This window comes from Carassius auratus, unplaced genomic scaffold (genome assembly GCF_003368295.1).
Source record: "Carassius auratus strain Wakin unplaced genomic scaffold, ASM336829v1 scaf_tig00023542, whole genome shotgun sequence".
Taxonomy (NCBI): Eukaryota; Metazoa; Chordata; class Actinopteri; order Cypriniformes; family Cyprinidae; genus Carassius; species Carassius auratus.
This window is the reverse complement of record NW_020525279.1, coordinates 1745-16646: the sequence shown is the minus strand read 5'-3', so window position 1 is coordinate 16646 and position 14902 is coordinate 1745. Positions and strand designations below refer to the sequence as shown.

Genomic DNA, 14902 nt, shown 5'->3' with positions numbered 1-14902 from the left:
ACGCCATTGACGTCACTTAACCGAGCAAAATGTTTCACTCGGTTACGCAATTTTTAACGGTTAATCGGTTAACCGGTTAACCATGGACACCCCTAATTGTTAATGTTTTTAATGCTGTATTAACCCTATATTTTTCAATTTTAGGAATCACACTATGGGACAAAGAGCAGCTGCAACAGAGTATACATGCTCATCCTCAAATTACTACAGGTCTCAGTGTTACAGCTTCAGACTCCTTTGAGGAAAAATCTAACTTGATGAACATTGACGGTTGTCTAAAGTTGAGTCTTTTAAGTGGACTCGTCAATGTAAGTGGAGCAGCCAAATATCTTAGTGACACCAAAAAGTCCTTCCAACAACAGAGACTGACTCTACATTATTCATCAACCACCAAGTTTGAAGCCCTGACCATGAATCACTTGGCTTCTGGAAATATAGGTTACTACGAAGTGTTTGATAATGACACAGCCACACATGTGGTGACAGCTGTGCTGTATGGGGCAAATGCTTGCTTTGTTTTTGATAGAGAAGTTTCATCAGATGAAGACAAGAGCATTGTAGAAGGAGATGTAAAAGCTGCCTTTGAGAAACTAAAGGGAATTCCAATAGATGCACAGATTGATCTGAAAATGGATCAAAATCAAAAGACTGACATTAAAAAATTCAGTTGCACGTTTCACGGTGACTTCCAGCTACCATCTAATCCAGCCTCTTTTGAAGATGCTTTGAAGGTTGTTGCTGATCTTCCAAAACTACTGGGAGACAACAAAGAACTTGCAGTTCCATTGAGAGTTTGGCTTTACCCCTTGGACAAACTACATTCATCTGCTGCAAAACTTCAAAAAGAAATCCACACAAGTCTAATCAGAAATCTTGAATCCGTAATTGAGTGCTTAAACATCGCTGAAATGAAATGCAGTGACCTTCTGAATGATAAACCATCTTTGGCATTTGCAGGATTTCATAATAAAATAATGCACATGAAGCAAAATTGCTGCTCCTATAAGTTGAGTCTCATGAAGAAAATTGGCTCTCTGTTGCCAAAGATCCGTGGGGACTTTGAAAAGGAAACAGCCCTGATTGATCTTCTGCGTCATCATGATGAATGTCCATTCAGAGGAAGTGATCTTGAACAATGGATCAAAGAGAAAGAAACAGAATCAGTCACAATTAAAGCATTGCTTAGACAACTGGATGATTCTGGAGCAAAGGTGAAGGAGAATCTGGATGAGATTTTGATGGATCTGGATGTTGAAAATGTGGTTAGCTACACTTTCACATCATTTGAGAGGCCCGATGTCCTCCTTTCTAGACAAAAGGCCTTGCTGAGTCTATCAGCAAAAGACCACAGTGTTGGGAGTGCACCTGATCCTGAACAAAAAACCATGTTCACTCCTAACGTCAAAATGAATATGAGGAGAAACCTGACAATCTTTAAAAACCTGATCAAATCAAATATATGTGAATCAACTAAATTTATTGTTACATCAAAAGAGATGAAAAACCTTCCAGGTTCCTGCATTCTCCTGTATGAAAATGGATCTGAGGAAGCCACCTGCTTCACTCCTCCATTAAAACCATCCTGCCCAGTCATTGAGCAGATCACAGATCATAGAGTTGTTTTGAAGGTGTCTTCATCATGTCCTGCAACAGAAGAGCTCAGGATACTGTACAAAATGAAAGAGGGAAAGAACTGGATATGTCAATCTGTGCTACAGGGACAAAGCACAGCTACTCTGACAGATCTCAGACCACGCACTGAGTATGAGGTCACATGTGTATCTGTGGGGAAACTGAACGTCACCGTAGACAGTGATGTCATCAGAGTTACTACACACCCAAACCAAAGCAGAGAGGTATGATGCTTCTTTATTTAATCGCAGCTAATACCACTTTCATATATAAATGATTGCCATACTCGCAAAAGTAATGTTTGCAAATCTAAAACTGATATTGTCTACTGGCACACTAAAACCATCTTAAATGATTTTGTGAAATGTCTGATAAATCGGCAGGTAACAAAACTGACAAATGTCTTGGCAATGCTGTCATGTAAAAATTGTGGAGCAGGAAGCTGATGGAAGAATATCATGAATGTCCATGGTCTTCTCAGATGATGATAAATATTCTTGTTTTGAAAGAGAGATAAAGTAAATAATTTTATATAAGTTATTATCTGAAAAATATCTAGTGTTTGTAGATCAGGTTTTGTGTTTCACAGCATTTAAAAACTAAAGTAATTTACTCTTGCACTTCAGTTGTACGAAACCCAGAAGTGTCATCAAGTCTAACTAAAGACCCCAATATACTTTCAGTGAAGTGTGAGAAACTGTTAAATTATAATTTGTTTTTAGAGTTAAAAAGAGTTTAGGAATACATATGCGTTGACTGCTAAACATCTTCAAACTATGTGGTGATTTAGTAATAGGTATGATATAGGGCTGCAGTTTCTTTGAAGTATGAATCTTCTCCAGGAACAGTATACTGCTGCAAAGGCACTGATGATCATGAACAATGGTCAGAAAAATCAAAGAACTGGACATGGGCAACAAGTGCTATCACAGACTAAGCACAAGCCGGTGCCAGGTGCGATGCAAGTGTTTTTTGCTGGTTTCAGGCCGATGCAGTTATCATTTTTACATCCTGCACCACATTGTTTAAAAATGCGTTTGCACCCATTTGTACACTCACGACCATGCGGTAATACCACAACTGAGGTGCCTTTGAGCAAGCCACTGAACCCCCACCTGCTCCCCAGTCACTGCAGTATAAATGGCTGCCGGGTGTGTGTTCACTGATGTGTGTGTGCACTTTTGAAGGGTTAATTGCAGAGCATGAATTCTGAGTATCGGTCACCATATGTGGCTGTATGTCACCTACACTGTATTTTTTGTTATTCAAAGAGTGCGATAGTAAATATGCGCCTACAGGTGGGTCCACAACGCATGTATACTCGCATGCATACTTATTACACATACAGCGACACACAGCAGCACACAAACATGCCAAATATAAAAAAAAGTGTAAGGGTGGTTTGCCTACAGAGGTTCAGGCTGTAGGATTGCCGAAAGGACTAAAGAAACGTTATCAGCACGATGTTATAAAACTGTACATTTCTAGTCTATTACCACCCACTGCCGCTTATACCAACGACGGAAATAAGCGCAGTTACAATAGCTAAATATGTGGGAGAGCGTTGCTATTAAGTGACTATATTGTATTGCAATAGGTAGCACTTCAAAGTTAATATTGAGTCAAGACTAGTTAGCACATAATTAATAATTAAAATGGTTTAATAACAATATTTTGTTATGGTTACACTTGAATTGGTTACAAAATAGATGAAGGATGGTAAAACATATAGTTAATTGTACCCAACATGTATGTAAAATATTACCTGAGAAGGAAAGAGAGAGGGGGAGATAGAGAGAGGGAGAAATAGAGGGAGAGAGCTCCAGTAAAGGAAAGATTCAGCAAAGAAAAGCCAGAAGAGAGAAAAAGCCTAGAGCAACATTCACAGTCTTCTTTTATCCCTTCCTTGACCATGTGACTGAAACCCAAATGTGAGACATTCAACCTGACCAATCAGCAGACTACAGCTTCACCCATTGTGCAAAAGGTGTGACAATTAGCAGACCCCCGATGTAAACACATGCTGGCCTACAGGCCTTGATTGATATCATCACTTTAATGCCATCAGGAATGTCAAATGGGCCTTTTGTTACTCAAGATAGTTTGGGACAGGAAAAACAGAAGTCTTTGATCATTTTGACCTTACAAAAGTGAAGTAACACACAGCCACATATGGTCACCCATTCCCAGAATTTGTGCTCTGCATAAAATCCATTCAAAGTGTACACACACAGCAGTGAACACACACACACACCTGGAGCAATGGGCAGCCATTTATTAGTGTTCCTGTGCCTCAAGTGGTAGAGCATTGGGTTAGCAGTGCAAGGTTGTGGGTTCGATTCCCAGGGAACACACGTTAGGTAAAAAATTTTATCCTGAGTGCTCTGTAAGTCATCTGATAAATGCACAAATTTATGCTGCGGCGCCCAGGGAGCAGTTATGGGGTTCAGTGCCTTGTTCAGGGGCACCTCAGATGTGGAATTGCCAGCCAGAGACTCAAACCCACAACCTTAGGGTTAGGAGTCAAACTCTCTAACCACTTGGCCACAACTTCCCCTTAACTTTTAAATAATTACAATGTAAAAGATTATTATCGTATAGCCTACATAAATATAAGTATAAGCATGTATCAGAATTAGGATACCCATTTCCTCGTGCACGAGCAGCTCCATTTCCTCTCTGTGTTTAGTCTTTGCACTTTGCATATTCTACCTTGTAAATAGCAAATCTACCATGGCGCAAACTCTTTATGGGAATTGAAAGTGAGACTTTTATTTGGTTTATTGCACGTTATGCCCAAAACACACCCATTAGAAGTTTCTGGAAATTTACCGGAAATGTTCCCCTCCTTTACTCCTCCTTTACCCTGACTGTAATACAATATCATTCAAAATACAGGTTAGCAATTGGACTTAAAAGATCTTTCTCATAAATAATTGCAATGTATTTTGTGCCCTTGTTTTGTAGTCTTTTAGTTTCTAGTTTTAACATTGGGTGAATTGAGATGAGGAAGCGGAAGCAAAACTACAAACTGAAAGACTAAAAAACAAGAGCACATACATTACAATAATGCAGAGAAAAACTATGAAAAACAGAAAAAAGTATGATGACAAGGCCACATAATCTCCATCCTGTCACAACTCATAATTTATGACATTGGTTTAACTAAATTCTTACTGCTTAAGTGTATTCAATCACTGGGCTTAATTTGTTCAGAGACACTATAGTACTTGTAAAAGTGATGAAGATTTTATTAAAGGGGGGGTGAAATGCTCGTTTTCACTCAATATCCTGTTAATCTTGAGTACCTATAGAGTAGTACTGCATCCTTCACAACTCCAAAAAGTCTTTAGTTTTATTATATTCATAAGAGAAAGATAGTCTGTACCGATTTTTCCAGGAAAAACACGACAGACTGGAGGCGTGGCGTGTGGGCGGAGCTAAAGAATCACGAGCACCAGTAGGCTTTTGCTTTGAGAGCGTTTGGAAGCTGTGACATCATGAGGGAAAAACCATCATCCAAAACAAACCATGGCTTACAGTCAGATTCAGCCGTTTATTAATGATCCAGAATCAGATCCCGAGGCTGAAATTGAACGAAAGCAGCAGCAGCAACGACTCGCTCCGAGCGGGGCTCGAACCGGGGTCTCCGGCATGGGAGGCGGACGCACTAACAAGGAGGCAGAGATATTTGAAGCAGTTTTACTCACCGCATGCGGTTCCAACACACGATCGTGACCCTTTTTCGTTGGGATTGCATCATCCTTAAGAAATAAACGATACGCAAATCCGTCGTCAAACTGGGCCTTGTTTGTAAAACAAGCATCTTCGAAATGCAGGGAACAAACACAAACACTTGCACAACTCCGTTGATGCTCTGTAAAAATAAACTCCATCCACTGGTCCCTTAATGCTGTTTTTTTATTTTTTTTGGTAATCTGTGCAGGGTTGTCTTGCCCTGGCAACCAAAAACACACTCCTTTTGTGACATTTCGCGACGCTCTCGCTCTGATCAGTGAATGTCTGTGCTCTCTCAGTGCTCTGCTCTACGGGAGCGTGCACTCTTCCGGCAGAAGCGCCCTTAGGACCCATATAAGGAAATTCCGCTCCATCTAACGTCACACAAAGCCATACTCGAAAAAAACTTTCCGAAACTTGTGACAAACCAGAAGGAGTATTTTGGGAACAAAAATACTCCTTCAAACGTACAACTTAATTTTTTAAACTTTGTCCATGTTTAGCATGGGAATCCAACTCTTTAACAGTGTAAAAAACTCAGTATGCATGAAATAGCATTTCACCCCCCCTTTAAATATCGGTAACACTTTAGTTTAGACAGAGATGGGGGTTAACGCATTACAAGTATTGCATGATACATAGTCAGATTACTTTCTTCAAGTAACTAGTAAAGTGATGTATTACTTTTTAATTTACCTGAAAGTATCTGAGTTTATCAAATAAATAGCAGCAGTTAATTTGTTTTCTCATTTACTGACTGATGGGTCTCCTGTCCCCATGTTGAGAGAAATCGGTAGTGCAGAGGCATAGTGTGAACATGATGCTTACTGTCGTTCTAAATTAATATTAACGTGGACTTACTCATCTCACATGCACAAAATCAGATTTGCTTTGCATCTTGCCTAACATCACCTTTCAGCTGTGACTTATTCACAATACAGCGCGGCCTCTCAAAACGTCTTGCTTACATAAAGCACATACTGATTCTACATGACCATATTTTCTAGATTCTTTGATCCTATACCTAAACTTAAAGGTAAACCTTAAAATAAATTGTAAATGAAATATCTTTTAAAGACCAGTAGCTCTGAAATTTTAAATGAAATGTTTAAATTTGTTCACATCCGTATTAGCAATTGCACTTTTTTAATGTCTTTTTTTTTTTTTCTCCACAGGGAAGGAAATCACGATTTTCAAAAGAAAGTAAGTTAAAATTACTTCTATAATCTTGTTTGATATGCAGGTCATAATTGTGTATGTACAAAGAGCACTATATGTATACATCAGTAGTTAGTGTCAAATAATGTTAAATTGTACGTATAAAGCATTTCTTAACATTATAAGCTTAAATTATTTTCTAAACTTCACTGAATAGAAACCATTTAAAAAACAGTTAATGTTTCTAATGTTTGTTGAAAGAGAAAAAGTGGAGAATCATATACATTTTTGTTATTAACTAATTAATTTGTTCTAATTAATTAATTTTGTTAATCATTGTTCTACACTTTATTTCAGGTATAAATTCGATTTTGAATACCAGATTAGCGCCATAACTTTACTCTGTGTGACATCTTCCCTTTACGTTGTAATTTGAGCATCAGCAAAATTCTGATTTGTGTGTGAAATGTTAAGGACCCTGTATACCAGGTTAACGCTCTCTGTTTTCGGTCTTCAAAACAGAAAACTATTATTATTATTTACATGTAAATTTTACATGAATTCATTTAGCAGATTACTTTATCTAAAGTTCTCCAAAGGACGGAATTAAGGGAAGCATAGTTTTATTTTATTTTTTTGCCTCTGGGGGATGGTACCACAAGGTGTTCAACGAATGCATTTAGGATGATAACGGGTAGACCAATATCGCTATTGGTAATTTAACACAGTAAAGTTTAGACCAATATCGATTTAAGTGTAAAGTGTTAAATGCAAAATGCAAAACATCAGTGTTTAAATGCAAAACATTCCACTTTAGCACAGTATACTAAGTATATCTTTAGTTGGACTTCATCACTACTTCTGCACAATTAAAGTGCATTAAGTTGTTAATTAGTTGTTCCAATTTAGCAGACTTTAAGTATACCAGTTTAGTATATAAACAGTATAATTGCAGGGCATTTTATTAAGTGCATAAATCAGAAAATTTATTTGTAGTATACTTAGCATGAAATAAATGTATTTTAAATACATTTAAGTATATTTATTTTTCACTAGGGTATACCAGTGGATTATTTGAGGTTATGGCATTGCTCTTAAAATCATGCTGTGTTGACTGGGCAAGCTCATTTTGTTTTCATTTACAGGAAACATCATGAAGAAACTCCTGGACAATTTGGGTTTAGCGGATTACTATAAAAAGAAGCTCACTCTACACACAGTACTGCAGATCAATAAGAACAGTATCACAGATGTGACTGTTCAGTCTCTTTCAGATCTGCCGTGGCTATTCTTGAAGAAGCTGATGATGCTACAGAGAACAGCGAGGAGTGTTATGTGTTCTTCATCAGACGGTACAGAAGATTCAGAGAGTGATGATGATCAGGAGAGTGAATCAGACTGTCCTCAGTCAGTAAATCCTTTAGACGTTTTGACTGCAGTGTTTCTTTGTTCTGACAGTTTTCTTCAGCAGGAAATGATCGTGAAAATGTGCATGTGTCAGTTTGCTGTTCCTCTGCTGCTTCCAAACAGTGAGAACGATCAGATCACTCTTATGCTTTGGGCAATGAGAGATATTGTGAAAAAATACAGACCACACTCATTATCAGATCCAAGTGCATTTGTGGAAGAAAGGATTGCTCTGTCAGAATTACCTTTAGTGTCTTTTGTGAGACTTGGTAGGTGCAACATTTCCAAATCAGACATTCTGAATAAGCTGCTCAGCAATCCACAGCAATACACTGATACTTTTGTGCACTTCAACATGGATTGTGGAAACATCAACAAGAAAATATCAAATGGGTTGGTTGAGATGACCTGGTATCTGCCTTGTGGAAACAAGAACATAGATGTCTTTCCTGAGCCTGTAGCAATCGCGAACTTGAGAGGTGACATTCAGAGCTTTGAAACACAGTACACTTTTCTGTGTGAGGCTTCAACTGCTGTGTTTGTGTTCTTTGAACCCCAACGTTTAGATTCACATTTAATTTCAGTCCCCAGTCAGAAATCTAATCCTCAGCTATTTTTTGTTGGAGACTCCAAAAACGAGATCATAAAAGCTACAGTCAGCAAGCTCAACTTGAAGAAAAGTAATTTCATTTTTAAAGATAAGCAAAATGATGCAGACTTTGTCAACAAAATCCAGAACAAGTTGCAAGATGCAATTACGTACAATAATCATAAAACCTCAGTTGTTAATTTAGCTGAGATTGCAAGAAATCTGGGAATCTTGGTGGATGAGGATGTTGAAGGATGTCAGCGTGCCAAAGCAGGGGCAGATGAAATCACTTCAAACATTTATGATATAGTGCAGTTCAAGAAGGAGGAGCTGCCCTTGCAAGGGGAAATATTGATGAAATTGGCAAAATTAGAGAAGGAGAGGTGCCGAATGAAGAAAGTTGGGGAAAAGAGTATTGAGGACTACAAAGATGAACTCCAGATTGAGAAATATAAACTCAGACAAGAGCAATCCAGAAAAGGCATGTCTGCTGCCATAAGCTGTTTTATTAGTGCAGTATCATCACCAGAAAGGGCCTATTTCTTAAAATGGTTGAGAATCAATTTGGAGAATCGCTCACATGAAGTACTGCCTCAACTCAGAGAACTGTACAAACAGAAATGTCAAGATACTTGTGGGAACAAGACAGAAATAGCTGAGCTTGATAAACAGATTTCAAACAGTTCTTTAGGAGTGGAACACTTCATTCGAGAAATGAGCCAGATTTACGAAGCTGCAGTCTCACTCTCAGAAGATGCACTTTACTGCAAACAATTTGCACGTTTACCTAAACTCTGTGCTGAACTACTGCTGGATGGATTTCCACTTGAACTTATGGATGGAGATTCTTCAAATGTCCCTGTAAAATGGCTGTCTAGTGTGTTTTCTGAATTAAATACACTGGTGGAGCCCAAAAACAAGATTATGGTTGTCACTGTTTTGGGCGTCCAGAGTTCAGGAAAGTCAACACTGCTGAACACAATGTTTGGAGTTCAGTTTGCAGTGAGCAGTGGAAGATGCACCAGGGGAGCCTTTCTGCAGCTCATTAAAGTAACCGATGACTGTAAAGCACAATTAAGTTGTGATTATATAGTGATAATAGACACTGAAGGACTGAAATCCCCTGAGCTCGCACAACTGGACAACAGCTATGGACACGACAATGAGTTGGCAACTCTTGTTGTTGGACTGAGTGATGTAACAATTGTCAACATTGCCATGGAGAATTCAACAGAGATGAAAGACATTTTACAGATCATTGTTCATGCCTTCCTCAGGATGAAGGAAATAGGTAAGAAACACACATGTTTGTTTGTACACCAGAATGTTGCTGATGTCTCAGCTCATGATTCAAACTTTAGATATCGTAAATATCTGTTGGAGCAACTGGATGAAATGACAGAAGCTGCACCCAAAATGGAGAACAAACTGGAGTTCAGTAAATTTAACGATGTGATGAACTATGACACTGAGAAAGGTGACCACTACATCCCTGGACTGTGGCATGGAAACCCCCCAATGGCACCAGTGAGTATCGGCTATAGTGAGTCTGTGTATGATCTCAAAAAGCATATAATGGAGATCTTCAGACGTCACAAGTCCAGTGACTTGAATGAATTTATTAGATGGACCAAAGACTTGTGGACTGCTGTGAAATTTGAGAAATTCATCTTCAACTTCAGAAACCGCCTGGTGGCTGATGCATACATGAAACTGTGCACAGAGTACAACACATGGGACTGGACACTGAGAAAGCAGATGCACACATGAACATTACAGGCTGAAACAAAGATCTTAAACTATGGAGAATTTAACTCTATGGAGTTCACAGTTGAAGACGTCTATTATAATTTACAACGAGAAGCAGAATCTGAGCTTTCAAAGGGACAAGATGAAATTATTGACAAGATCCAATCATACTATGAACAAGGAGAAGGTCATGTTGAACTTGTGGAAAGCTATCGACAAAGATTTATAAACTCTGCCATATCTCTGAAGAAAGAGCTTTCAAATTCCATCACAAACAAACTGAATGCAGCTCTTTCACGTCGAAAGGGAATGATGAAGGTGGAAGGAATCAAAAAGACATACATGGACACAATGGAGAAAAAAGTGCTGGACTTGCTGAAATTCTGTCGTGAGAACAAATCAGACATGTCAGACTCCATGCTGGATGAAGCATTTGAACAGATGTGGGAGGAGACTGTCAGCACACTGTCATACACAGGGCTACAGCAACAAGATATCATGGCAAGAGTTCTTCTTGATTTGAGGAGAAATCTTGAATCCAGAGGAAGTTCAATGGCTCAAATCTTAGACGAAGTGAAGAATCTACATAATGTAGGCCATGGAGATTTTGTTTTCTACAAAGGTGACTTTATATACAAGATGTATCACGCTCAACGGATCAAGACTGTTCAAGAAATGTCAGACAACCTTATCGTGGACTGTTGGAAATTTGTTCAAGCAAAGAGGGAAAGTAAGAATGATTATGATGACACATACATGCAGGCAATTCTCAACATGATTGATGAGAGACTTAAGGCTCATGAAGGTTTTAAGATAAAGGAAGATTTTGAACTGTCCCTTAAATTACACATCTGTGGCTTTGCAAGCAGTGAGTTTCAAAATATTCATAATGAATTTATCCAGGACAATAACCCGCGAACAGCCTTGGAGAACTTTAAACATTCATACTACTCTAACTTCATTGACCTTTACCGTTAACGAGACAAGTGTCAGAAGAAAGCGGATGAATTTATGTTTAACTGCCTAACACCTGCCTTGGAAAGATACGTCTGAGAAGATGGGCATGGAAATGGCAGGTGAGATGCTGATTGGTGAAAACTCAGTTTTTGGAACAAGGATGTCATTTCAGAAGTCAGTCTTGAAAAATCTTCTTGATGTATCTGAATTTAAAACCTATTTGAAGTTCATTCAGTCATATAAACAGTTTGTTAAAAAGGTAATTTTTTACAAAGTTAAAAATCACTTTACAGGAGAGAACAAAATGATCACATTTGAGGAAAAGCTCCACAGTGAAGTCATAGAGGAAATTACTCTGGCGATCAAAAAAGCAGAACAAGACTCAAAGAAAAATGACATCAAGGGATTCATTGAAAACATCTGCAAGGAACTTGAAATCAAGCTTGTTTTCCCCAAGGATGTTGTGGACAAAATCAGCACACTGAACAATGCAAATCAGCAAAAATTCACTGAATCCCTTCAATGTTCTGTGAAGGACATGGATAAATTACTGAAAACCAGTTTTCAAGAAAAAAAATTTCAAAGCAAAATAGATTGTCTTCAAACCAAACCACAGGATGTGCTGTTCAATCGAGTATGGGGCTGTGGGAAACCGTGTCCATTCTGTGAAGCACCATGTGAGGCTGGAGGAGGAGCCCACACTGAACACTTTGTCTCAATCCACAGACCAAAAGGTCTCGGCTGCTACGGATTTGATTATTCTTAAAAACTAGTGACAGACATCTGTACATCATTAGTGCACAGTGACAAATGCTTTAAGTGCCTTGACACCAATGATCAGTGGCATCCATACAAGGAGTACAAAAAAATCTATCTAGACTGGCGAATCGATCCAGACCCCAGCATAAAGGCCTCACTATACTGGAAATATGATGACAAGTTTCATCAACTGGTTAATTAATTCTGGAGATTTCATTTGCCAATCACATGTAGACAGTGTTACCTGAATAAATTCTGATAATTGTATTGTTAAATGTGATTGTCTGTTGTGCATCTGCAATTCAACATGGTTACCAAAATCAAACAACTAGCAAACATATAACAATATATGAAAATAAAACATTGTGCATAAAGTGTCAAAAAAGCACCACAAGTGTTTACTATTAACACCATTAGCGTGTAAGCTCCATTTACACAAAGTTAAAGTTAAAGCTACACTAGTTGCGTCAATAGTTTAACACCAAGGGAGTTATTTTCAACACTAACATAAGTGTAAATAGAAACCCTGAGATATTTAAATTTAATATTTATTTTGTTTGCCTAAAACACGTGTGCATTATAAATAATTCAACATAATGTATCAGTTTGAACTTTAAGTTTACAATTAAAGTTAGAACAATTAAATCAACTTAAAGGTACATGCAATATATTCACCATCTGCCCCATATAAACTCTGTCAAAGGGAGAGAGCATTGACTTGGATGATGTTGGTTCAATATAAAAATGAAATGTAAAAAAAAAAAAAACATTTCAGAGGGCTGTAGCTTTAGTGTAGTGAAGCTTCATTTAACGAAGAGTAACTGTTAGCTTAGCTCACTACATTTTCCGATTAGCTTGCCCAGCACTGCCGACGTCTTGGAGAATATGATTCAAATCTGAACAAGTAACACGTCTGCTGCTTTTTGACCAACTGAGGAAAAAAGCATTACAATATATTGAGCTACCAATGGTGATTTAATCAGTTAGCTCAACCCTTCCCTGGTGAAAAAGTATACCAAGTATACTTGCAGCCAGAATAATTGTCAGTATACTTCAACTGTGTTAATGATTAGATAACTTGAAGTGTGCTATTTTGAAACAACTATTTTTGTACTGTAAGTTTATTCTACAGTAGTTGTAGTTAAATTATATTAAAGTATAACTTTAAGTGTATTTAGTGTACTTGTACTAAATTGGAACAACTTCAAGTATACTTAGTACTCTTTAAGTATATAGCTATTTAAATGCTTGATTAGTGTTATTAAAGTATTTTTTGTATTACAAGTACATTACAAATTAATTATGAGTGTCTTTGCAACACACAAGCAATTTACTATAAATGTACTATTTTTGAGTAAAGATATGCTAATTTCTTCCCACTGCTGAATCCACTTTTCAATGTCATTAATAAATACACAACTTCATTTACAGACAGAGACAAATTATTAACAATACAAACAGTGATTATTTAAACCTGAAATTGTTTTGCAAAACATAAAATGCCCCAACCATGTCCTTAAAGGAGCAATGTATAATATTTACAAGGATCTATTTACAGAAAAGCAATAAAATATACATAACTATGTTTTCAGAGGTATATAAAGACCTTACTTAATGAACCGTTATGTTTTTTTATTGACTTAGATTGATTAATTTATATCTACATACAGTGCAGGTCCCCCTTACACAGAAGTTGCCATCATGTTTCTACAGTAGCCCTAAACAGACAAAGTTCTCTACTGAGCACGTTTCATTACTTTGTTGTTCTTGCGAATAAAATACTGACATAATGATGAACAAGTACATTAACATTATCAATAACATCGATTTATTCAATAAAGTAAATACAATTCCTTAATTTACCTTTGTAAAGAAATCTCATTGCTGTCTGCTGTCTTTACCGACAACATCTCTACCTGTGTCGGCCATCGTTGCTTGTCTAAAGGGAGGGGTGAGCAGGGGACTGAGCCGTTGGTTTTTGCAACCTCACCACTAGAATCCGCAAAAATTACACAGTGCACCTTTAAATAAAAAGAACACTGAAAAAACAAACAAAAAAATAATATAAAACATTTTGTAACAGCAGCAACACATAAACTTCGGCACTAATCATGCAGCCCAATAATAAAGGATTGGTTCACTCAAATAACTTTTTCTTGATCTTTTAATAGTCATTGTTACTGATAAGAATTATTGTTTAATATATACCATGATAACCATAAAACCGTGATATGTTCTGAGACGATTATCATACCATAATATCTCATACCATTACAACCCTAGTGAAAATATAAATATAAATATATAGGCGTGCAGTATAATTTAATAAATATATAATAAATTAACACGCCTTTATACAAACACAAAGCAACTTTAAGTTAAGTGCAAGTGGAACTATGACACAAAATACCTTTTTGTAATCCATATTTAGAAAGCCTACTATAACTAGAAGTTTCTAGACCCAACTTACATTATTCTGAAGCATAATTCTTATAATGCAATTGAATGTGTTATTCATTCTGCCAATACAGTTTGAATAAAATGGTTGCACACTACAATGTATCAAACATCAAACATCACTGATCCTTGGATTTCATGATGTCATTAATGTGGTGTGAAAGAACCAGTAATTTGTCTGGCCTGTGTGTGTGTGAGTTGATCAATGTTTAGATTTAGATTTCATTATTAAATATTATACTGCTTCAGAAAACACATTTGTGCTGCTTCACTTGTAAAACTAGCAATTCATCCAAAAATGGAAAATATATATATTTTAAAAACTTTCAGAAAGTGATGTTTTACATCTTGCAATAAACACTAGACCAATCAATAAAAATCAAATATGAATTCTACTTAACTTACTTCACTTTAGGCCTGTAATATTCCAGCCATCTTTTGCCTTAACATCCCCAG

The 14902-nt window shown here is 37.1% G+C and overlaps 2 protein-coding genes across 2 annotated transcripts in view; both read left to right on the top strand.

The window, feature by feature from the left end:
* Window positions 1-1862, top strand: part of LOC113077931 (stonustoxin subunit beta-like) — a 38777-nt gene extending 36915 nt beyond the window's left edge. Inside the window, exon 3 of the mRNA XM_026250202.1 lies at window positions 145-1862. Within this exon, the coding sequence (XP_026105987.1) occupies window positions 145-1862 (1718 nt within the window). The remainder of the gene's footprint in view (window positions 1-144) is intronic.
* On the top strand, window positions 1805-12264 carry LOC113077932 (up-regulator of cell proliferation-like). Its single transcript, XM_026250204.1, is given in 3 exon segments — window positions 1805-1856; window positions 6546-6573; window positions 7674-12264. A coding segment is annotated over 1 exon segment (3570 nt). The 5' UTR covers window positions 1805-1856; window positions 6546-6573; window positions 7674-7681; the 3' UTR covers window positions 11252-12264.
* Window positions 12265-14902: the final 2638 nt, after the last annotated feature.